The sequence below is a fragment of the Erithacus rubecula genome, assembly GCF_903797595.1.
Source record: "Erithacus rubecula genome assembly, chromosome: 4".
NCBI classification, from domain to species: Eukaryota; Metazoa; Chordata; class Aves; order Passeriformes; family Muscicapidae; genus Erithacus; species Erithacus rubecula.
The window spans coordinates 27,960,367-27,986,860 of record NC_136686.1 but is presented as its reverse complement, the minus strand read 5'-3'; the positions used below and the strand labels follow the sequence as shown (position 1 = coordinate 27,986,860).

At 35.6% G+C, this 26,494-nt stretch overlaps 1 protein-coding gene across 4 annotated transcripts in view; it reads left to right on the top strand.

Moving 5' to 3' along the window:
* Window positions 1–26,494, top strand: part of CDK17 (cyclin dependent kinase 17) — a 90,821-nt gene that overhangs the window by 16,189 nt on the left and 48,138 nt on the right. For 3 of the 4 annotated variants that reach the window (XR_013773956.1, XM_079303541.1, XM_079303542.1), the window contains exons 2-3: window positions 18,967–19,115; window positions 23,649–23,687. Coding sequence is in view for 3 of the 4 variants with exons in the window: in XM_079303541.1 (XP_079159667.1) it covers window positions 18,998–19,115; window positions 23,649–23,687 (157 nt within the window). In the remaining variant the exon portion in view is untranslated. The remainder of the gene's footprint in view (window positions 1–18,966; window positions 19,116–23,648; window positions 23,688–26,494) is intronic. The other variant, XM_079303543.1, reaches the window with a different exon arrangement.

Below are 26,494 nucleotides of genomic sequence, written 5' to 3'. Positions count from 1 at the left end.
CTTGCTGGTGGTATCTTCAGGGGGCCAGGCAACACTTATGTTGCCAGGCAGAGGGTACTTGCATGTATTGATGTTACACGTTTGATTGAGGTAGAATGGAAAACTACCTGCAGTTCTGAAGCACCTGATACCTTGGTTGCTTCATTGCAAGAGGCTAAGGCACTCACAAACTCAGTGACCTCCTAAACTGTGAAAGCTTATAATTCTGTTTGTGCCTTAGCATAATTGTGAGGGCAGTATAGGTGGCAATTTAAAAAAAGAACCACAACAATTTAAACAAAAGCATGAGGGGAAATAGTTTTTGGTGGATTGTAGATATTTTTCATTATTTTCTGTGTACTGCAGTCACTGCAGCAGTGATACCTGAGCTGGCTATAGAGTAATTGGTATGCACATTGCTACTGGCAGAAGCCTTTCATTGGAGGTGGTTGCAGAAAATGTTATAAAACTTTCTGTGAAGTCTTACCAGTTGTCTCCCTCCATGACTTGGAAGTTTTTTATTCTCTGCAGGTTAAAAACCTTCCACTTTTAAATGTTCCATTTAACTTCAACATTTGGAGACTGGAGTCAATGTTTGGGGTTTTTAATTAATCTATTAATCTAGAAATTAATCTATTTCTTGATCTATGACAGTCAGTGGTTAATGAATGCTTTTTCCCCCCTCACCCCAACAATTTGTTATACTATTTGAAATACAGTCAGAATACACACAATAAAAATAGTGCCTGTCGTGCTGAGGTTGAAATGTTTGCTGAGGCTGTGCAAAGCAAGAGCTTGTTTGAAAACTGTATTTTCTTGGATTGTTATCATCTGCTATCATATTACAGGCTTTCAGATCTAAAACAAAAGTATTCCACTGTCAGTCCTGAAATCCACAGTATCAAAATGTTACATAGGAAGTAATATTCTACAGTTCTTTTGATACACCTCTCTTTCCACTGTTATGTTAGTAGGATTTTTTTTCTGAGTAGACAGCTCAAAACATCCTTACTAGGGAAGTGTATGAGCTTAAGTGGTCATGATCTCTATTTGAATCATTGGTAAGAGTTGTTAGAAAACAAATAGTGTGGCATTGCTGACACTTTATTCTACTGAATGAGAAAATTGCTTACAACCTCTTGCCTGTAAACCAAGCCTTTTTTGTTTTTGTTTTTTCCCTTCCCTCCACTGTCTCTCCCTCCTAGTCTGGAAAGACAGGTAATTGGTTTTCAGGAAGCCACTTCAGCCTTTTTCTTCTTTATTTGTTAGCTTGATTATTTTGTTTTTCTCTAGACAACTGTGTCCACAACCATAATGACTGTTAGCTTTTGTTGGCTTTCATATTGGCAGTCTAATGACAAGATTTAGATGTAAGCTTATATATAAAAGACAAATAATACCAAAAATAGAGAGGGAAGGAAAAGTTGGGGGGTTTTTTGTTTGTTTTTGCTTGATTTTTGTTTTGTTTTGGTTTTTTTATTTATTTATATTCAGAAAATTCTTATTTTTAAGGTTAGGATGAAATATTAACACACTTCTGTAGATTTTCCAGTCTGTATGATAATTGTTGATTCTTGGGAATCAGCATTTGGGCTGAATATTTTGATGGCTGATGAATTGATTCAGTATTTCACATTTACTAAGTTACAATTTGTTAGATTTGCAAGTTACAGATTTTCACTAAAAAAACTAAATCAAATGTGATCTTTATTTTTCAAAATAATTTGATTGTGTATATCTTTGCTATGATCCCTGTTAATTTCTTCAGCTCTTTATAACAATAACTGACTTGACTCAAGCTTGAGAACTTCAGGAAAATGATATGACTTCTTACGTGTTTCATACGTATCCAGAAAAGGGTAAGATTTCCTACGTAATTCGCTCAGCATCTCTCAACGTTAAAAATAGATCTGTGAAATTCTTCCCATTTTTTGGCAATTTTTCATTTGCAATTGTGCTATTTTGGTTACTTTTATGTCTAAGAGAAATTTATCGCTCATGTTTAAACAAACTAGGCTAGCATGAAAGTGGGAGTTTTAAAAATCAAAGCTAAAAGGGGGAAAATAGAGCTAAAATTATTTGTCAAGATTTAAGCATTAGAGAGTAGTTAATTTCTGATGCTTTCAGTAAGCACCTCTCACAGATTAGTTTTGTTCTTTTTATTTCAAATCTGCATTGTAGCTTTGCTTATTTGACATCTACATCCATTTCTTTATATCCAGAAAGGTTACCTTCAGTAGTTCAGGAGAACTTAATCCCTTGCCTATCTAGTGCAATCAGAAATAAGCTTTGACATAGAAGGAAGAGTAAGCTAAACAACAGAAATGCATATTAAAGTACTCTTACATAAGGAGGGTATTTTTAAATGGTGCTGGCTTAGTGATGTGGATTTTGTAAACGCATTCATGGTCTTGTAAACACATGCAGTTAAAAAACAAGACTGTCTTAAGCATGAGAATTTTTTGGTAGAGATCATGGAGGGCTGACTCAATCCATTGTCAATGTTCTTTCTCATTTTGCTTGAGAGGTTGGAGGGTTATTCACTGGGTTTTTTGGTTGTAGTTTTTACTTCACTGTCAGATTCAACTTGCACACAATTTTCAAGAGCTTTCACAATTTTCTTTTTTGATACTTTTATTAAAATAGGAAAAAAAGGAGAGAAAAATATGATCACACAAAAAAAAAAAATTCACTGCTTCTGAGGCCTACTCAAGATTATGGAAATGCTTTTCTGAGCCGTGTCTATCACAATGGAATCAGATCAGACTAGGAGCACCTGTAAAATGCATTTACTTTCTTGCATTTTTATAATAGCAAGATGTGAACTTCAGCTGTGTCCTGAGCTGCATCCAAAGCAGCGTGGCCAGCAGGACAAGGAAGTCCTGTTATGCTCTGGTGAGACTTCTCTGCAGTGCTGCATCCAGCTCTGTTGTCCCAGCACAGGAAGGACATGGACCTGTTGGAGAGAGTCCAGAGGAGGCCACCAAGGTGATCAAAGGGACAGACACCTCTCCAGAGAAAGAATTGAGATTGTTCAGCCTGGAAATGAGGTTCTGAGACAGCCTAATTGCAGCTTTTCAGTACCTGAAAGGAAACACCAAGAAAGATGGAGAGATGTTCCAAGGGCACATAGTGACAGGTCAAAGGGGAATGGATTAAAATTGAGGTAGATATTGGGATGAGACTCTTCACTGTGAGGAGGGTGAGGTACTGGCCCAGAGCAGCTGTGAACACCCCATTCCTAGAAGTGTTTAAGGTCAGGATGGATGGGGTTTTGAGCAGCCTGGTTTATTGTAAGATATCCCTTCCTATGGAAGAGAAGTTGGAACTAGATAATTTTTTTCAGGTTCCTTTCAACACAAACCATTCTAAGATTCATAGAATGGCCTGTTCTGTAATTTGAAATATGGCTTTAATATTTGTTGATGCTGTTAAAAAAGATAAAATAATAGTAGATTAGATAATGGGGGGAAGATGGAAAAATGGATTCTGAAAGAGCATTCATATTTCATGGTTTGATGTCAGGCTAATAGCTGAATTCGTAAGTAGGTAACAATCCTGAAAATTGTCAGGAAGAATGGGTATGTTTTTGTAGTGGTGACTTTTTGACCACTTCATGTGTTCTTTGTTTGATTTTGATCTGTAACTATTCTGAAAATGTTTTGTGTTGCAGTTTCTTGAAAACTTTCATCTTAGCATTTAATCCAGATTTGTCTACTGGATGATTTAAAAGATCCCTTCAGGGAACTGAAGATAGATACATACATATATACATTTATCTAGAGCAAATCTTTCTTTGAAGATTAGTTTGTAGATACATTGTTTACATTATTTTCTTTCCAGAACTGCTGTTTTTGATGGCATTCTTTACAACAGTGGGCATGCAACTACAGTGAAGTTACAATTTTTTCATATAAATTTTTTTTTGTTAAATTTATTCATTTGTGGCAAAATGGTGAGACTGTCCACTTTCAGGGATCAAATAGTTGGTTAGTCTGTCTAAACTGCTATATGTTTTTCCATCTATTGTTTAGTCATACCTGCTCTTTTATCTTATGATCAAATACTGCGTTTCAAGTAACTGTACCTTCAGTAATAATGCATTTATTTCCAAATAGTATTGTTTTTCCTTTGCTGAAGTTAAAATAGTTTTATAAAATATGAAGCATTGAGAAAATAAACAGAAAAATCATCAGTGATGGTTCATACAGCCTTTCACTGTAGTGTATTACTTTTCATAGTCAAGAAGATTCAATCTTGCTTCCAAGAAATCAGTTCCAGTATTAATATGTATGCTTAAGCAGTATGCTATTGTACACCTGTTAGTGTATTCATATGTATATCATATTTTATGGATTCAAACAAAAATTTCTTGTGGGTTAGTAGATTATTGTATCAGAAATTTTAGTTGTAGTAGCTTCAAAACCACATATAAATATGCATTGTGATGATTCTGAAATTATGTAAAATATCAAATGTTCCTGTCAGATTGGCTGAGTCATGCATTTCTCTCAACTTTTTTTTTTTAAGAAATTTAAGATTTAATTTAAAATTAAGCATACAAGACAATTAGAAATAATAACACACTTCAGTATTTTCACTTTGAATGGTTTTTACAGCATGAAATTTAAGCTGACTGTCTAAGGTAAAGGACTGGACTCAGATGGCACAGTAATGGCTGACTAGTGATCTACTTCATAGTTTAAAGGACTACTTTAATTTTTAGAGGCAAGGAAGTCTAGTTTTAAAAGCAGACTAGAAGAATTAATTTTTTTAGAGGAAGCAGTTTAAGAGCAAAAGAATACATGATATTAAAACTTAATAGCTTTCAAGTGCTATACCTTTTCTTTAAGATATATCTGATTTACCAAAATCAGTAAATATATTTGCAATACACATTTAAAATTTTACCTAGACAGTATAAGTAAGAGGTTTGCATACTCCTGTGTTTCTTACTCTGTATAGGATTTGGCTTTTGGTTTTGTGCTGGTGTCCTCACAAATCACAGCTCTGTCTTTTGCTGTTTCTGAAAAGGAAAGAAATTGTTGGTTTACCTGCAGGAGATGAGTTACAGTTCTGTTTAAAAAGTGTGTCGAGTATTACCTTTTTTCTCAATAAAACAAAATTCCTTTTTGGATTTTGAAGACTTTTGATAAATCTTTTTAGACTTTATTCTTCAGTTTCTCATGGCCTGACTTCATGTTTCATCACACTTTTGGGCTTTCCACTGTTTTTGAGGATGGAATAAATGAAGAACATACCAAATTGGAGCTTGCATAATATATTTGTCTCTGAGGAATGAGATCAGTTTCTGTGGTGTCAGTAGTCATCATGCCTTTGACTAAATGTTCAAAGATTTTTAGAAGATAGTAACACTGCATTGACTTAAGGCTTCCTGTGCACAGTAAAGGAAACCAGAGATCTTTGAAGTACTGGAGATCTTGTGTGCCATTTCCTTTTAAAAATTAAAACCTGAGATAGGCATTTATGGGTTCACTAATTAGATGAGGCAAATCATTAACATATTTTTCAATAGGTTGAAGATGCATTAATCTTTTTTTATTCTTTATTGCATTATTTTTATAGGAAGACTTCACAACTATGAACTAGCCTAAACTTTGTGCTTTAGTCTTTTGTGTCCTTATGGGTGATTTCTGAAGGAACAACCCCTTGAGGATAGACATTTTGTAGAGGTCTGACTAATTTTGTAAAGTTAAATAAAAATCAAAAACCACGACACTGAGTAAAGAGGAGAATGGTATCCTGTCTGAACAATTCTTGTTCTAATGCAAGATAGAGGCTTAATTTCATGATGATCTTGGTTTTTAAACTTACAAGTGGTTCTTGAACTTTTTTTTTTTTTCTTGAAAATACTTGAGAAATGAGGAAGATTTGTAAAACAGAAAATCTCATGTTTTACTATAAAATTTCATATACTGATGGAAACTTTTGAAAAGTTCCATTTGCGAATGAAATTTAAAGCAAGAATTTTAGTCTGAGGTGTGTTAGGTTGATCTAATGGTTCTTAGGGAATTTGAGAGTTTTCATGTCTTCGGTGGGAGAATAATTAAGTCAACAATAGAAATAAAAGAGGAAAAATTTTACATAATGGCAGAAAAAATTTTTGGAAACAAAAGACAAAAAACAATGTTAACCCGTTAGTGGCCTTCTTGCAAATCCTTGTTCCTTTAATGTGTGAAATAAGGCTGCTTAGGGAGCCATAGGGTTTTGTGGTTGCTGTTTTGCTCTGGAAAGCTGTCAGTACAGCTCTCTTTGCAGGCTCCTGTACCTCAGCTCACAGCTGCACCTCCAGCAATAGCAGATTTTTCATTATTCTCTCTGCAGGATCACCCATCAGTGCAAACTTGATCCAGATCAAGTGTAAGCAAATAATAACACTTCTGTTGACTTGATCAGAACATGCAACAATGCTGCTTTTCAGCTTTGTGGTGGCTGGGGTAGCACAGTTGATCCTCTGTTCCGTGTAGGTTTGAAACAGTTACACTCACAGTGTTTTGAACAAATTCATACAGAAAAGCTGGAAAACTCTGGTGCTGTGCATCATGTGAATGTGTGGGCTTTTGATCTAGTAATTAGGCAGCCCAATACCCAGTTTACTGTCTTGAAATGTAGATCAAATCTCTGTTATTTTCCCTCTTTATTGGTGAGAGAACTTGTTGTAAACAGCTTACTCTTGTCCTTTCTCTCACAGCTTTTCAATACCTTGTGAATTTTCTCTCTGCCTAGGTTCTCCTCGTCATTTCACTTTGCATTGCATCGTTCATTGCCTGTTAAAGTTTCTTGCTGAGACTTCTTTCTGCCATGCTCTAGTTTCTATATCATGGAAGCATCAATATATGCTTAGCTTTAGAACTTGTTTTATTGCATGTTTTTAAATTGTAGGTTTCAGAGTAACTTTCCTATCAAGAACAAGTTTTTATGCTTTGTATGCTTTTTATATTTGACTTTTAAATATAGGTATGATACAAACAATGAAAATAGGTGATTGTTTTTTTCTTTTCCCTAAGACTGCATAGTGATTGGACATAATTTCTCTTCAGTAACTCATATGCTCATATGGTCATTCTGATGCAGAAATGGTAAGGGCTAGAGAATTACTGTTTGAGATAGTACCTGTATAACATGAACCATATTGGGAAGAAAAAGATGAGTTCATTTTAGTGTATGAATATACTGTGTAACTTTAGGTGGCATATTGGTTGGACTGCAATCCAGCAGTTTATTTGATATGGCAGAAGGGAGAGTGCACGTCAACAGTTCAACAGACGGAAGCATGCACAGTTCAGTAGACAGAAACTTCAGGTTTTTATTTCCCTAATGCATGGTTGTGATGACCCAGCCTTCCTTAAAACCACTAGTTCTTTGTAAGTAGCAAGTTTTGCTTACTGTTGCCAAACACAAGCATGACATTTCCTAATAGTGCATGTATATCTTTCTCTGTGAAACAAACCTATAGCTTACTTCAGTAAACAGTAGTAGTGCCTCTACTAATGGAAGTCTCTGCTGTTCTGGTTTCATTTTCTTGTTATATAAGTTTATAAAAAAGATAGAATCCAGGAAGATGAAAAATTAAGGCTCACTTCATGGCAACAGTCTGGCAGATTTCTATTCTTAATTTTTCATCAGAATGTAAGAGTGAAATAATTGTAAAACTAGAATCCTAAAGGTTTGGGGGTTTTTAGTTAAGGAACCTTATTTAAGAGCAAGTGTAGTTAGTTTTTAATAATAAAAACACTTATCTTGTTGTATTTACTTTAAAGATACATGTGGTTACCAGGTGTTGTGCTGAAACTGTATTCAAAATGCAGAACTTAAATTTCAGTATGGTAGTACCTGATTATTTTATGCTTTGCTAACAAGACAGAAGGCTGATCCTTTTGAAGGCCTTTTCTTGGGTTCTCTTTTATTAAATAGTAATGTAGACTAATTTTAAAGAAAGTAAAGCTATAAATCTGAATTGCAAGTACTACAAGTGAAAACTAGAAGCTTCTTGGACTGTTTTATTTCAAGCTTATAGATCCTAGTTACCAAAAGGAAATAAACTGCAATGGGAAGATTTCTGGTTACTCTTCAGCATGCTTTGGTATGTTGCAAGGCAGCATACCTGGGTGGTAACGCAAATACAAGCTTCCCTTAGAATGCATGTAATATTATTTTAAAGAATATTTTGGAAAAAGGATACTGTTTTTCAAGGCTGTTGAACTGTATAATTCAGGATCAGCTCAAGTACTTGACAGAGAAGCAATAGTTTGGTGAAAGATAGTGTGTTCTAAACTTTAAAGGAACAGGCCTTCTGTTATATCAGTCAAAACATGATCCAATCATACCAATCATACCAGTCTATGTGATGACAGATGACATAGTTGGACTTTGTATATTGTGGGTAAATACTGTATATTTAATTGTTGAATATGGGGGGAAGATACCAACAAGGGTTTTCCAAAGGAGACTAAGGAACAAAGAACCAAGTAGATTTAAAACAAAAAAAAATTGCTAAAAGTTACTAAAAAGAATAACTCAAATTACTGTTGCTCTTAAACTTGGCTTATTAGTTTTGAATGTTAGTGTTGCTTTAGCGTGGATTGTATTCATGTCTCCTCATCCTAGCATAGATTCCAGAAAGAAAAAAGCATTATGGGAACAGAGTTGCTAAAGGAATGTTGTAGGATAGGGAGGAGGGAATTGGCCATCTCTCTCATTGTAGGGGGAATAGTGGTCCAAAATCTCCTTGAGCCTGTTGTCATAGGACAACAGGTATGGTTTAAAGTAAGAGAGTAGATTCAGACTAGGTAAAAGGAAGAAATATTTTATGCTTAGAGTGGTTACACACTGGAGCAGTTTGCCCAGGAGGTGGTAGATGCTTCATCACTGGAAATGCACAGTCAGGCTGGTCAGGGCTCTGAGCAGCTTGGTCTAGTTGAAGATGTCTCTGTTTATTGCAGGAATGTTAGACTGGGTTGACATTTGAGGGTCTCTTCCAACCCAAGCCATTCTGTGATTCTCACTCAGCTGGACTAGTTTGAGTGTTGTATCATCTGGTGACGTTATAATAACAGGGTTCTTCTCTTCTGGAGTTTTACAGCAAAATTGCTTCAGTACTTCTTCGAGTGAAAAACTTACTTTCAGTACTGATCTTCATTTGAGCATGATATCATATGAAGTAAGATTCTGTAGGGAATTTGAGTCTATGTAGAGGAAAAAAATTAAATTTACTTTTTCATAAAATATTTTCTGAAACAAAACTTAGATTTTGGAAGCTTTGTCCAGATCATTGACAGTAATAGTAGTATCAGCCTCTGCAACACAGCACCCAGAATGGAAAGTAGTTTGCTGTGCAGGGGTTTGGCTCACTGTTTGTCCTTGCCAGGATGATACTGTGTAAGCATTAGGCTCAAACAGTGAAGGAAGTTAGTGTTTATAGCTTGGAAGAAGTTATTTTGAAGATAAATATAAAATTCCACTTCTTTCTTGTGCTTGAAAAACAGAAGAGGACAAATGGGTCTGCTCAGCACAAATAGGTGTATGGAAACAGTATTCTGTACATCCTGTTTGATTCTTTCACTATTTTTTTATAGAAATTTTGTAGTAAAATACCCATCTGTCCTTACTCTGCCTTTAAAATGTAGCTTGCAGGGGGATCCTACAGGAATTCTGCTTTTGTTGATGGTATCAGTGTTGCTTGCCTGCCATTAGTCACAGTTATTTTGGCTTTTTATAATTCTATTACAAATAAATTTGAAGACTACATGTACTTCAGGTTGTTCCTAATTATTCATGTCCGGTTTAAAGTTGTTGACTGACATTAATACTTATTACTTTCCAAGGTTTCCTATATACTAATGCTGTCTTGCTGGTCTGACATTTACTTGCAGATACAGTTGGTGTTTTTATTTTTTAATGGTTGCTGTTTATCTCCTCTGCTGAGTCAAGATGAAGTATTGTCACTGACTCAGTTCTATGTAACTTTTGTTGTTGTTTCATAATCTTTCTCTGGTCTCTGTTCAAGGTCCAGAAAACTTGCTTGGATACCTTCAGGTAGAGAATTGTTTATACTGAAAGGAGGTAATGTGGAGTTGGAGTAAGCATCCTTTGATGTACCAGACTGTTTGCTCAGTCTGGAAGGGGAGTGGCCTCTCAAAATGATTAACTGGAGTCGCCCAGATTACGTAGTGGTAATTTCATCGTTCTGCTTAGTTTCAGAATCTGGGAACTTTCGTCTGGACAGCCTCAGTTACTTGGAGGAAGGGCAATATGTAAGATTGTGTGCAAAAGACGTGCAGGGAAGAATGATCTGCTCAGGCAAAGAAAAGGACCATCGAGTGATAGCGAAAGATCCTTAGTGTTCTTACCGTTAGTGTCTATGTAGGGTTCTTGTTCTTGAGCCAGCAGTGACAATTCTGACAGATTGAGGTATGGCAGTTGCCTTATTTTGTATGTTTAAATAAAGTTGTATCTGGTTTATTGAAGCCTGAAAAATACCTTTTGTGAGGCTGTCACCTGTTGAGACTTAATTTGGAAGCAGGATGTTGGTGCAGGACTATGACAGAAGAGTCTGCATGTAGTTACTGTGGTAGGAATCGTAGTGGCTGGAACCTGTTGCAGTGGAAGAAGACACTTGTGCTTTTCTTTATTTCCTATCCCTTTTGTCATTTTCCCCTGTCGTCTTCCCTTAACAGCATTTGCTGTTGTTCTTTATTATAGTTCACAGATTGCTTTTGTTTCAGATCCCAGGTTTTGTTTAGCTAAGCTAAATAGGCTTTTGGCAAAACTGCAGTTTTTCAGGCTGTTTTTCTGGTACACAACAGTTCTATCATAGTGCTCCCTCTAAGGACAGTCTTACCTTGGATTTGAGGTACACTAATGAACAGTACTCTGGTTCTGTGGAGGTACTAAATTGGCTTAAGCAGCCTCATGCTTTCCTCTCTGTCTTGTAGGGCATACTGCCACCACCTTACTGCCAACACAGTGATTTGCAAAGCTGCTTGGCAAAACGTATGTTAAAACTCTTCTTTCTTTCTCAGGTTGTCAGCTAAATAACCATTTGCATCAGGAGTAGTGTCTTACGTGTTTAGTGTCCTTGGCAATGAATACTGAAATGGTCCATGTGTGCATATTTGGTTGGCCATTAAATGGCATCATGAGCACTTCAGACAGACATAGCAGCATTTGTCTGAATGCTTTAACAGAACAAATTGGTGCTATGCTGGGGCAATCCTGACTGCTATGTAAAAAATAATACAAAAGGAAAATACTGTAGTTGACTTACTGTTCAGAGATTTTCTGTTGCAGAAGAATCTCTGGAGTTGTGCTGATGACAGGCTTGGAGAAGGGAAGAAAGGACATAATTTATAAGTTTTTTAAAAACACCGGATCAGAGAACTTTATAAGTTTGGGTAAAAGATGTTCAGGAATTCAAACAAATTTTTCAATCGTAGTTCAAAAATTCTTTATTGCAAGAATGAGTTTATTTGCTACTCCTTTGGAATTACCTTTGAAATATCTCAGTGGAGCTATTAAACTTACTCAGCCTGACTATAAGAAAATGTTTTAGGCTGTTATTTCTGTCAGTAGTTGCTTTCTTAGTTGAAGCCAAGGTATTCTATCACTGTTATTTCAGGAATAGTAGTTTTACCATTGACAGTGTTATTATCATCAGAAATCTAGAAAAAACACAGAATACTGAAGAGACTGTTAAATTGTATGCATTAAATGGCTCAAAAGTGTCAGTTTTATCATACCATTTTTTTTTCTGGTTTTCTGTTTCCCTGTAATGTGTATCAGATGTCCTATGTGGCCTGTTATTTGTTAGAAAAATTTACATATATGTCATCTGTACAGTAGAATGTGTTTTGTGTCATGGTGCTTATTGGTCTCTTAATTCACTAAGTGAAGACTCTTCCTCTGCTGCTGTATCATTTTCCCTTAAGAAAAAAAAATTCAATAGCAAACCATCAGTTACTCTGGAAGAGTTTGTTTTTCCTGACTTGGTTGTTTTTTTGTTTGTTTGTTTTTGTTTGGTTTTGGGGTTGTTGGGGTTTTTTTGTTTTGTCTTCTGCATGTACATAGAAGCGTGGGAGAAATGCATCCAAAGTTTTAAAACCATTCATGATTCTTTGATATTATTCTTGGGCACAGAGCTGTACATGCAGTAATTATGGAAGGGTTTGATTTTACATTTGCCTGATTGGTTTTACTGTCAGGACATTCTGGGTTGCTTGATGGGGCTTTTTTTGTGTTCACTCTATACAGAATATGTATAGAGGTTCAACAAGTAATAAACCAAAAAATTGACATTTGGAGGAAAAATTTGGAACTAGAAAAATAATTCTTTATAATAATCTTCATTTTGTGTGCAGTCTTAACAATTACTATTTTTTTTGCTTCCTGGGCTGAGTTCTCACTTGGTGGCTAATTTCCAGGCCAGCCATCATAAGGTTTCCCCAATACATTTCCCAGTGCAATTGATTTCTGTTCTAAGATAAAATAAGCCTAACTGTTTTTTTCATCTTGCTTGGAAACTTGTAGTCTTGTTCTTTGTTCATCCAAATAGGTGTGTCTTTAGTTTTTATCTCAATTTATATTGCTCTGATGTTGTTGTCTTCATTCAAGAACATCAAAATAAGTTGAAAGCTTTTCAGTACCTTAGGTCTCAGACTGTAAATAAAACTTTTTTGTTAGTCCTATAAGAAGCAAATATTAAAGGCTGTGGTGTGGGAGTTCACATGCTTAGAGGACAGGTGGTTCTGGGCTAAGAGCTGCTGGAGTTTGGGAGAAGGTTCTTTGGTATGTGATTGTTTGATTTGGTGCCTGAACTGTGGTGGAAAAAAAACAAAGCAACCTTGAAAGCTGTGCCTTTTATTGACAGAATTGCTCAGGCTCACAAAAGATTGCAGATACTTTTCAGTCTTAGAACCAACATTGTCTTTTTGAACCTAGAAGGAATTTTCTGCTCGGTGCTCTTCCAGAGACTTGCTTGCTTGCAAGACTGGGGAAGATTGTCTCAGAAGTGATAATGCAGCATTGTAAATCTATTGCTAAAGTAATCTGAGTATTAGGGAGAAGCAGATTTTGTGTGCACAAATCTTTCTTTAAAATATTTTTTTCTCGCATGCTCTATTAAGGCTTTATGATTATTAATCAAAGCTCAAAAAATTAAAGACATTGCTTTTGATTTCCAGTGCTTATTACATCTTTCAAGATCTGAAGTTCTGGGACTGTCTGGTAGTATTTATGCTACATCCATGTAACCTTTTAATTTTTGCCTTCCCCTTCAATAGAAAAGAGGCTTTCAGTTTATGGGTCTGACAGCAAGTATAGAAGCTTTGCCAGTCAGCTCATTTGTTTTCTTGGCTTAAATGTCAGCCAATTTAACCAGACTCATACTGTGTTTTTTCACTTGGCAGTTGAGAGAACAGAGCCTTTGATAATTATCATGGAGTTATTAATCAGTATGACATATCTAATCCAGGGACATTTATCAAATAGTACATCTCTGTTGATTTTGCTGTTTGATATTGCTTGAATCTACATGAGAGTGAATACATGTCTGCATTTTAAAGGATGTAAACTTGCTGTGGTTACCTAAGTAAAGCTGTTTGGGTCCAGAGAAAAGAAGATAAGCATAGGATATGAAGAAAAAGGACTGTGAAATTTGATCTTTTGGGCAAATTTGGTGGTTCTCAGTGTTCTAAATTCTGTACTAGCAGCATAGTTAAATATGCCTGTAGTAATGTTCAATATTTTTTTTTTACTTAAAAGATTAATTTTAAAAAACCAAACACAACTCCCTTGTACTAATTTATGTCCTTCATTATTCTTTAAAGGCAAAGGGAGATTGGGGGGGGTGAAGATAAGTATTCATAGTCCAAATTAAATTAGGACAGGCTAATTTCCATATATTTCCTCTCTTTGAGTAGTTCTTCCAGTTGATGATCTAGATCAGGAGCTGAATATAGATGCTCTCATTCATTTAGGGAGGAGCCTATTTGCCTATATTAACTAGTAAAACTATACTCAGATAAGATGTTAACCTTTTTAAATACCTTTGTACCTCCAATTTTGAGTTAATTGTTTGGCTGTGATTCTGTAAGTATATTCACTGGGAAAGTTTAGTTCCATATTGAATATTGTTCATAAAGGAAAACGCTGTGATGGTCCTTTTGCCTTTTTCCACTGGGGAGGTCAGACTAAACTGAGGTATTTGACTTCACAGTTTTCTTTCATCAGTAGCAAAGGCCTTGTTTGTCAGGTGGCACTTATATCTGTACAGTTCTTTCACCCAGTGCAGCATAAAGCTTGTAATTTTTTCAGTAGCTGTGTTCCTGACAAGAGTCCAGTTGCTTCCAAAGGCCAGGTGTGGAAAAATGCAGTAGAAAATTTTTTTCACTGATGTGAACAAATGTGAATTGAGACAAATACAAAGAACAGGTACAGTGACTAAAATTCCATGTTTGCAATCCATTCTTGTAGAGTAGAATTGTGACTGTTAGGATGTACATTTGTACTATTTGTGAATTTTATGAGTGCTCAAACTGGTTGTTCATTATCTTGGATAAATTATCCATATATTTCTCATTAGTGTAATTAATAGTTTGCTCTGTATTTGATGTGCAATAAACTGGTATGAATGCTTGAGCTTGTTTTTTAAATTCAGATAGATTGAGAACAGTTTAACATAATGGAAAGCTGGTTTTCTTTCTAAAATAAGGGGACAACATCCTTGACAGGTGTTTCTTATTTCTGTTTGTAATTAATACCATTTGCAGCACTCTGGAGTTTTTCAGGCCTCTCTTTCTGACACAAGGAGTTCAGATAGAGTGCTGTTATCTGTTTTCTTTGATGTCTTGTGCCTGGGCTTTAGTTTGCTAGCCCATCTTTAAGGGCTGTGCTGCATCCATGCTGTTGCTCATGCTGTTAGGTAGGATTTCTGATCCTCTCCTTTCCTCCCACTTCAGCTGTTGTCTTACATGTGAGTTTTCCAGAACAAGAACTGCCTTTAGCTGTTTGGAAAATACCTACTGCCTTGTAAAGCAGCCTGTAAAAACAGTCTGGTTGCTACTTCAGTGTTTATCTAAGTGGAAAAGTAATTTTAAAATGCTTAATCTCTATGTAGATGGACCTTGATGCAATATAACTTACAGAAAAGAAGAGTCAGCACTTAGTCTGATCCAAAGCTAATTGAAGTTGAAGGACAGGTTCCCTTTGACTTCAAAGGGCTTTGAATCAGCAAAATCTTAGGGAGCTTTTGGTATTTGTGACACTCATGAAATAAACTCACTAAAATTTAAGCTGTTAAATAGCTTTATTGGTTTTGAAAATTTTAACTGAATCTGTTTAAACTGACAAGAATTAAGCACACATAGTAATTGTATGTGAGGATCTATAATGCCTTACTTTTTTAACTTCCAAGAAACCAAGAGTCTGGGAAGGATTTTTGAGAATGTTATCCATTGGCAATGTAAGACCTCTGAATTTTGGTGACTACATGAGTGCAGAATCTGGCTGGGTTACTGCTTTGGAATCCAAATGCTTTCATGTCTGTCTGCAGTACAGCCTGGGTGTTGTGAACATACGTATGTGCTAAATGAGAAGTGCTGTCATTCAGGCATTGTGGGAAGGATTGGTGTGTGATTCAGAGAAAAAGAACTAAAACACACCTGTTTAAATCTAATCTTACCTGGATCATTTTAAAAAATTGAGTTTCTTTTCAGAACTAAAAGATGTATTATAATTTAAAAGATGTCCAAGACAGGGATTTGAGACTAGTGAAATGAACTGAGTTAATGACAGTGAATGCTGGAAAACAGAAAAGGTAAATTTTAGCATTGTTTTTAAGGATTAACTTAACATTACTTTTAAGGACAAAAAGACCAGTTTTTCAGGGTTAGACTGCAGTCTGATGTTTGTAAAAATTAGCCGTTCCTTTAGTGCAATGTTGCTTCCTTTATTTCATATCACTGTAAAGATTGTACAAATATGTCTCTGCCAGCTTTTGTAGGTTGTATCAGATAGTGTCACATCAGATTGCTTGTCCTCATTCTGTCTGCAGAAGACTAGAATTTGCATTAGTTGCATTCAAGTGTACGCATCTATCTACTGTGACATCTGAAATCCTTTATTTGGGTACAACTTACTCAGAGTAGAGAAATTTACAGAATAGAATAGTCAAGATGTGGATTCTGTTCTAAAACTAAATATAGAAATAATTGTATTTTTCTCATAGCCATTATGAATTTGGGGAAACATTGCTTCTACGTGTAAATTACTAATTAAGTAACTCCATTTTGAATTTAAACTAGATTTATTGTTACAGGGAGATAAGAAGTATGTATCTGCTATTAACTGTTGAAAATGGATATTAGACAATCTGCACTTTTCTGTGAAAGTACTGTCATTTTAGAGAACCAATGTTAGTTTTGGATCGCACAGATCATATTTTCAAAGCTCTGTTCACTGGTGTCTTGTCTTAAACTTCCAATATTGAGCAGGTTCTGCAAATTTGGCCATATGAATAAAGAATTCAGAAAGAAGACATTCTGAGTGCCAGATACTAGTCAATTCTTGATTTTTTTTTTCTTTCTCTTTTACAATTCTGATCTACCAAGAATACTGGTGCCTTAAGGGAGAAAAATTTGGTTTCATATCAGTGAGCATCTCTTCCTTTAAAAAGCTGAAATGTGTTTCAGTAGAAGAAAACTTTCTGTCACATATGGATTCCTACTCCTTGTTTCTTTTTTACTGTTAAATAATTTGAAAACCAAGCCATGAGTTAATTCCAAATGTTAGCACAAGCGGTACTTCATTACTCCATGAAACCCTTCCATAACAGTAGAAATTTTTAAATTATAGCTAAGAAAATACTTGGTTTTTTTTTTTAATTGCTTAAGATTTAGAATGTTTCCTGGATTTTCCAGTCCACGTACCTGTTGGTTTACATGCAATGTTTTTCAGCAGTAGACCTTCTTCTTGATTAAAAAATTGTGTAGGCTTAAGTACATGCAGGATCAAAAGCCAGGAACAGCCTGTTTCCCTTTAAAGGTACCTGCTTTTTTCAGTTACTGCCCAAGTGGAAAATTGCAAAGAAATTGTTGTGCTGTCAGATAGCATTAGAGCATTCATAGCTAAAAATTATATGTATTCTTTTTTGAGAATAATGCATGTAGGAAGATGCAGGTTTCAGAAAACATCATGGGAAAATTGAGCAAAACTACACATAAATCATGTGTCCTTCCAATTTTTTTTTTTAAAATTGGCCTTTTTAGAGAAACATGGGCAGATTTTTTTTCAGAAGCTTGAATGCAGAAATGACACAGTTTCAAGTGAGATCTTTGCAGCCTGGTGCTGAGCAGGAAAAGTAAATTTTCCCTTTGAAATGCTCTCTGAATGCAGTCTCTTAACAATAAGAATATCCTGCTTTTGAGTGAGAGTAAAATTATTCATACTAAGGTGTGGCTTTATTGCACATAAAGCAATGAATTAAAGGGTCAATTTAGAAACTGCTGGTTTAACTGTATCTACAGTAGTTTATTTCCTGTGTATCTGTACCCAGAGCCTGACTAATTCTGCTTTATAGTAGCTGTGATTGTCTAAGATGTTAGTTACCCTGTTTTGTAATCCACCTCTTTCCCTTTGGATGCAAGTGTTGCTTTGCCAGTGATTTTACTGTTCATCTCAGACTTTGGAGCTCATATCCCAAAGGTCTTCTTTTATCTATCCCTAATATGTTACTTGCTGTCCTAAACAATTTATTCTTGTGAAAGTTCAGCCTATGTATTCATTCTCCTACCACCAGCAGCCACTTTCAGATTTGTTCTACCAATTTGTTCACCTTTTCTATTTTGAAGCAGCTTAAAAAAGAGTAGGTTCCACTGTTGGAATGTGTATACTTAAAGGGATGCTCTCAATATAAAAGTTGTTGCATTCACAATTTGTTATTAAATGTGGATCTTTGGTATGCTTCTTCTTGTTTTTCTCTGTTAAATGAGAACATTGAGGAAAATTTAGTTTTGTATGTGAATTACAAATTTTGGAAGGCATAGAAGATGATGGGGGGGAAATATATTTGAGCATTTCAGACTTCAGTAAGCCATGCTTGTGTTGAACACTGCATATGTGATTCTTGGAGGCTATGAGCAGATGAATAAGTTATTGAGAAATAACATCAAGGATGAACTGTCCACATGGAGTAAGGAAAGACAGAACTGTGCCTCTTGTTATGCAAGGGTACACATGTGGCACACCACAGAGTTCTCTTACCAGCTCAGACTTGTAGCAGCACGTTTATTGACCTGGACCTTTGTTATTATGGTTTGCTTGCTTACAACTTTCCAGGGAGAAAGTACCTTCTACTTTGTTCACAGTTCCATCCTACTGCCTGACTTTTCAGAAACATCCATTCTAGCCATTGTTACCAGATCCTGACTGTCCTATTTCCCTGGGTGGGATGGTGTTTGAGAACTGGTTTTGTGTTTAAGATGTGTTTAGAATTGTCTCCTTCTTTTGGTGAAAAGAGTGAAATAGAGAGGAGTTTGGTGAGTTTTCATCATAAAAAATTGGGCTGAAAAAGAGAAAAGGTTGCAGTCTCCTCTGCTTGATGGGATTAGTGAAAGAGACTCTGGAGGAGGCCACAGAGTACATACTCAGCAAGTTTTCAGATGAACTGTTTCCTTTATTATTGTATTGTAAAATCGGTGATTAAGGTAGTTGTGTTTGAGAACAAACTCAAAGGGTTTTTTTTTAATAGAAATAAAAACTGAAGACATGTATGGCATCAACCTCTCAAAACATTCTTCTTCAGTTCAGTAGAGTAATCTTGCTTTAAGGATATTGTTTTAAGTATAACTTGTATATTGCCCAAGTTTTCTGTAAGGCTTCCTGAATTTTTCCATAAGTCAATTAATCATTTAGTTAATCATTTTCTGATTAACTAATTTTTGCTCACTTTTTGTTGTTTATTTTTGTTTTCAGGCTTCCTTAAGCCAGACTCAATATTGATAGAATGAAAAAATTTAAGAGAAGACTTTCCTTAACCTTGCGAGGAAGCCAGACCATCGATGAATCACTGTCTGAGCTAGCAGAACAAATGACAATTGAAGAAAACAGCAGCAAAGATAATGGTAAGCATATCTGACTTTGTAGAAAATGTAAGAATTTTGCTGGCCCTTATTCAAATGAGCATTGCTGGGGTTTTCACAGTTGCAGGGACTTTCTCACTAACATTTTTTTTTTTTTTTAATTTATCTTAAATTGTACTACCCTAGTCCCTTCAACAGGTTTATATGTTATTACATATTGATTTGGTTTGCTTTGGTATTGTACTGTTATACAGCTGTTTATCAAAAGCTGCCTAAATTTATCTTTTTATGTCATGTGCAGCAAGGCTTATAGATACTCTTGCAATATATAAATTCACTGTATGGATTGAGTGGGTCTCACATCAGCTTCATATGGCTTCAAATTCACTCTATTCTCAAAATTGCTATTTAGTAACATGATTGACTAATTGCTTAAGCATTCTATATAAAACTGTTTACCTTACGTTGGTGATTGCAATGCAGTAGTCTAAATTCTATCATCGTGTCTCTCAGTAGTACTTCTCTTCACCAATATGAAGGTGGCTAAAAACATTCAGGATAACCAGCTTGTCTCTGTACTGTTACATAAGTCTTTGGCTGATCCCATAAATGTGCCGGCTTCTGTAAAGTCCACATTAGTGATGATGCCGCTTCTGGATGCAATCTGCAGTCATAATGACTGGAAGAGGTTTTGTTGCTTGTTCTGTTTCCTGGGCTGCAGCATTTAAGTCATATTTCATCTTCAGTGCTGATTAGTGTTATTTTTGGCTTTGCTGATATCTAAGACTTTCTCATATATCAAGAGATCTGAATCCTATTTTTCTCCCAGTTCACAACAATAAAGCATTCTGAATTCTCCCACTGAAAAGTTACAGGGCCAGGAAATTTGAGCAGAGGTAGAGATAATGGAATTTGCCCTGCAGATTTTTAAAACTCCATTCAAGATACATTGCATACCAAGATTTTGGAAGCAGAATTTACCTTTGGCAAAACAAAGCTAGTAATGTTTTTCATTTTTACCTTTAATTCCTAGTAAATTCATTGCTGTTGTCCTGTTTGTACTATGGGCCATGACCAGTATTTCGGGAGACAAGGTTTATTACAACTTCTTATATGTTGATACAACAGGTGTACCCTGGAGCAACAACTGCAGTTTTTTAGCACTGATACATATTAAGTCCTTTCTGAGACACTTAGTTGTCCCACATGATTGTACTTGTATTGCCTTTGTTACTGATGCATATTTTTTCAGACCTGTATATACTTCTGCAAGATTGATTTAATTATGTAAATAAGTGCAAAGAATCTTATTTTCACACTGAGAAATGAGCATGAAAAGATTGTTACCAGAATCAATGAGTGTACTGAACAGGATTGCTGAATTAATTGAAAACTGAATCCAGGAATAAAAAGACTTTACCTAAAACTGAACCATGTCCTGGGTGTCAGCTCAAGACACAGAGAACACATTAACTTGTTTACAGAAGCATGAGCTTATGCCATCTTAAACCATCCATAAAACCATTTGTAGCTTGTAATATTTATCTAAGAATAATCCCAAACAGTAATACTTGGATGTCTGCGTGCTTGTCGCCAAACTGTGACAAGCTTAACATCACTAGATATTTAAAGTGTTAAAATAAGTGAAAAATACAGTTCAATAAAATGTTCCTGATTGCTAGATTTTTGTGCTCTTTTTATTTTGCGTTCCATGGTAATTCATTGGCCAAAGGGAATCTTATATATTAAAATTGTGATAATAATACATGCTATGCTTATACATGCAGAACATTGTTGTTGCCTTAGTACAGTTTTCTTGGATACACTCAAGGTATTGTCAGTCCTCTTGAAAGAAGATAGAGAATATAAACTGTACTTTGCTGTGTCTAACCTTTGACTCATCCTTTCATGTCATTAAAAGAAGTTTTACTGGCACTTGCTGCTTTTTCAGATTCTTCCAGAATGCAGTTACTAGTATTTGTGCTTTAATCTTGCAGAGGTGAACAAGATACTACATTGTGGATTTTTGTTTTCCTTTGTTTTTCCTTTCCAACTCTACTTTTCTTAGAAAGTGGCGTTGGAAAATGCTTGCTGCTCTAGCTAGTCTTGCTTTTCTAAAGGACACTCTGGCTTTCCCACAGATGAAGTTATTTTGGATAGAGTATTTTTCAGACAGACTGCAGGGATTGGGCTTTGGGCAACAACAACTGTTGGAAAAATCAGCCAAGAAATTATTTTTCTCTTTTGGTGAAAGACCAGTTTGGTAAAGAATATCGCCTGGAAAAAAATCGTTTAGTGGGCATTTAAAAAAAATTGCTTACGAAGGAGTGCATAAACAAGAAAGGTTTGCCTTACAAAATCACAGTGCTAAAAATCCTCCACTAACTGTAAATATCCAGCTGAGACACATGAGAGGATGTAGTCTCTTGAAGAGTATTTTATGAAGTGATAGTTGCATTAAGATCTTGAAAGTGCATCCTTTTCTGCGATGGTGCTGATCTCAGGAGGCAGGAGTAACTGTCTCCTTAGTTCTGCTTTTAAGAATAAACAGCTTCTTTACCCTGTGGAACAGAGAAACAAATGTGCCCAGTTAACAGGCTTTGAATCTGTTCCTAAAGACACTTAAAAAGCACTGTCTAGTAATTCAAAAGCATGCCAATGTATTAATCTACAGAGAATTAAACTCAGGGATCCAAATAAACTTCAGAAAGTGGTTCTTCATGTGTGCTTTATTTTCAAGTATTACATCATGAACTTGAGAAATAAGAGTTGAAGGGCATTGAAACTGTGGTTTTCAGGTCAGAAGGCAAGACTAGATCCTGAATGCTGAAGGCTTTTACAGCAGAACTGAATTCCATTTTTATTGTCCAATTATTATGTTTTATCTTTTTCTTTCTAGCAAATCGCTCATCTTGTCTCCTGTCATTCCATGCTGATGGCTGTGTTCACTGAGGGTTATAATTTTATACATGCTAGTTTTTTTTTCCTTTCCTGGGAAACAGCTGTGTTAATGGGTTATAGAGATTGTAGGGACTGTGTCCACAGAAAGCCACATCTGTGCTGACCTAGAATCCAGACTCACCTCCATCTAATTTATATCCTGTGAAATACTGTATATATGTATAAAAAAATATATATGTATATCCTGTAAAAATCTTTATTATAAGTTGCAGTTCAGTACTGCCATTCCAGATGCAGATGTAGATCACTTGTGCATAATACTAGGACCTTGCCTTACACTCACCTTATGTCAGTAACCTGTGTTGTTCAGCCCCCTGCCAAATGTTTCTTCTCCCACAACAATTGCCTGTGATTTCAAGTTAACTGCAGCTCCCATCCAGAGGACCACCTTGTCATTAGCTCCAGCTTTGAGTGGGTTGTTTCAAGATTCAAAGAACAGTACTCCTAATGTAGAACAAATTGTCCCATTTGTAGTTCACGGACATAAAAATAGATCCATAACTTTTGATTTCTTTGCAGTGCATTGTTACCACTGAATCAGCTGCCCTTTTGTATGCAGTCTCATTTAATACACAGCCTCCTTCATCGTGTGATGTCAGTACAATCTCAGTATGCATCACTCATCCATGAGCAGCAAAATGGGATTAGCAGGGATCAACCCATATTGTTCAATGCAGTAGCGCAGAGCTGTTGCACTGAATATAGAATAACCATTGGGTTTTGGTTTTTTGGAGCACCATCAAATTATTTAGTGACCAGAAACCTATATATAATTAAATCTTTCTTACAAATTATGTTCATCATAATTGGCTTCTGGGTGAGGAAGCACTGCCAAATCAGGTCATAAACCATAAAAATCAAGGGACCAATGAAATACCTAATGATATATCTGAAGCCTTATGAACTGTGGACTGTGTGAAGTATACCTTGCCTAGTCTTTTATCCAAGGACAAAAGCCTTTCATGGTCTCTGATGTTTCAACATATAAAACCAATTGGGTGGATTTGTTATTTATTTTTAATTTGTCATACTATCAATGTGCTGGCTTGCTTTTTAAATTCTGGATTTTACCTTAACATTTGTATTTAGATTAATATTAAAAGTACTAAATGGTAATATGTAGGAGTTGAGAGCTAAATTTGCCCCTGAAATTTTTCTTTGGCAATGACATACTAATGAAATTTGGCTAGGAGTAACATCCAAATCATGCATATTTAAAGCCTAATTAAGTGTAAAATTTATGCAAATACTTCAAATACATATGATCTCTAATGAAAGCAAAAAATGTGGCTGTATTGTCTGATACTGTGAAATGCATTATCACAAACTCCAAGCATGCTATTAAGAATAATTGCAAGATGCATTCCAAAATACATCCACAGCTTTTGCATTGATTTGTAAGTAACTTAGAAAGCATTCTATTTTGTTATTTTTTTGGTACAGATAAATACACATGTACATAATAAACCAAAAAAGGTGACATTCTGATAGAAATGAGTGGCTACATGAATTTGTAAAATAATGCTTATCTCCATTTGGTCTCTTTTAGCTCAGTGATGTGATCATAGGATCCAGTCTCATGAACACTTGCATAATTTTTTTGTAATTTTACAGGTGTGAGTAATAATGGAAGGATCAGCTACGGTAAAGTGCGTAAGTGTTTTTTAGGTTTAAGGCATTAATGACTAGTTAATACTCTGATAAGAGGGATGAATGTTTATAAAAATTAACACATTGTGATACTGTCTCTGAACATCCAAATGCCTTTGTAGTTTTAATCATTTCATGTCATCTTCAACAGAGCTGAGAAATTCCCATTCCATCTGCTATGTATAATTCCTTGAGTGTGGAAGGAAAACAGTGTGTTGCAACATATTTTCATGACAGTGTTCTTGAATTGAAAATATGAGCACAGAAATGCTTACTGATAATAAATTGGTAAATTTTTTCTGCTGATGTTGGAGGAAAATACCAGTATGAAGATGTGGGCGGGTAGGGGGAGAAGAAATCCCCAGAATTGCTACAGCTCATTCTAGAGCTACAGATTACTGTGAGTAATTGGTAGTTGTCACAGCTAAACACTGATCTTGTACTGTCCCTTATGCTCTATTGGTAATGTTTTTATTATAGTCTATATGTATCGTTCTGTGCTGTTGTCTGCATCCTTTTTTGTTATTACTGTTCAGAATGGTTTCTCCATCCCACGTTCACTGCACAACATAGTGTTCTTTCTTCCCTTCTGTTTTAATTTGCTTCTTCCCACAAAACCTAGAGGCTCTTTTCATATGTGGAAGTGCTTATAAAGCGAAGTGAGCATGAAAATTCAGTGCTTGAAAGCATGCTGCAGCGACCTGTAGTCTTGGAGGGCTGTGTGGGGGCTTTGTCCACTCATAAATGTTTTCTTTAGAAGTAGAATACAAGTTTGGCAACAAGGAAATGTTGAGATGCAGTAGTGAACTCTGTAAATACAGCAGATTCCTCTTAGCCTAGGCTCTGATGACTGTGCAGAGATTTTTTTCTCAAATGGTATTCAGGTGTACTTGTTAAGTAAGGAAAGTAAAACAGACATAACTAGCCAACTTTCAGTCTGAAAGTAGGGCAAAAAGGAGCAGCCAGATCCTCTGTTCTCTGGTTTGGTTGGCAGTGTGGTCTCACAGATGTTGCATTGGGAGTTGTGTTTGTGAATGCAAGGATGGAGGCCAGGAGTGCTTGTATCTTGGCTGTGGCATTGACTCGCATTGAATTCAATTGCAGCTGAAATATTTTTCTCAAGGATTTGGTGTAGTGTGATGCCTTTTGCAGTTATGGTTTTAAACTGATGGTGTGTTATGCTTGTATAATTTGAGGTACAGAACTACCATGCCTATGTTCCAGTACAGGTTCTGATGACGAGAAGTATTATCTGAGTATTATCTTCTAAGCAGTATGAAATACATAGGTCTAAGGGGTTTAGATTTTGAATGTATTTCGCTTGGTTGTGGTCTTTATTGTTTTGATACCCAGACTCAAGGCAAAACCTCACTCTGTATGAAGTCAACTTTGAAAGGCTTTTTTATAGTGTTTCAGACATCATAGATGTCTTGATCTCATTCTTTGCCTTGTTTATTTGTTTTTGGGCATTGTTTTTGCAGTTCAAACAGCCATAAAAATTTCTGTCCTAAATTTAAAAAAAAAGATTTATAGGATGTTACAGTACCATTTTAATAATTGAGATACCTCATTTCTCAGAGGAAGTTGACAATCCTGTTTCTTCTTCAGGGTTATATTAACATTTTTTCAAATGTTCTATCAATATTTTTTGCCTTGTGTTGTGCAGGTGAAGAACATTTGCTCTAGAATAACAACTGTACTCAAATGGATTAATTCCAGCAATGGGAGTAAGCCCTTGAGGTTTTGCCAAGTTCTCAAAATTGCAGTATTCAATAGTTTGAAGATTTAATCTTAATGTTTAACAAAAAATACTGGTAATTTAAATGGTATTGAGTGGTTGCTCAGTTTTTAGAGTGACAATGTTTTCTTGGGTATCACATAACAGAATCCAAGGAAACAACTCCATAAAATAATCTATAAATACACAGTATTTTGTAGTGTTCTTCATCCAGCTCCTGAGGGGTGCATATTTAGCAAGCGTTTTGCTACTTTGGATTATTTAAATGTATCTTCTATGGAAGCTGTCACCTGCAATCAACTAATTTTACTGAGTGGGTCTGACTGCCTTACAGCATGTAATTAAATATTATACGGTGCAGCATGCCAATTCTACAATATCAGAAATTCACCTGCTTACATTCTACATATTCTGAAGAAATAAAGGGCTTCTTGACAACAGCTTCTTCAGCAGTTTGTTTAAAATATTTTATATTTCAAGTCCAAAAAAGTCAGGTTTTATTATGTAAAAACTGAATAATAATTAGCAGAGCCTAACATTCAGATCAGGTAAATAAATGTGTAGTAATGATGCTGAAATATGAGTAAGTTATACGTCAGTGGCACTTGAGAAGCTTGCATTAAATAGTTTTAAAAGGTTGAGATGATGCATTGCAAGCTTCATGAATACAAAGCTGTTCAGAGAATGAATATTTAATTTCGAAAATGTAGATTTTTGACACTTTTCCATTCTCTATCAAATTGGAAATTATGAAAAGAACCTTGCAAGTTTTCTGGAACAAGGATGAGGTCAAGGTGGTGGAAAAGAAACTGCACTGAGTCCTGTCCTATAAAATCCAGTAGTGGATTCTCAACACATTTACTGAGATTTTGTTAGGCTTGAGCCAATCCAAAGTCAAGTTGCAACTAAAAGTGTCAGGTGAGGTTCTGCCTCCATCCTTCACCACCAGCTGTGCTCTGTATATCCCATAGTGATCTAGTTAAAAAACTTAATCAAAATTACATTTCTTTTTTGTTGGATGCTGGGGGAAAGAACTTTGAGCCACATTTTTGGTAGAAGTAGTGAATTGTGG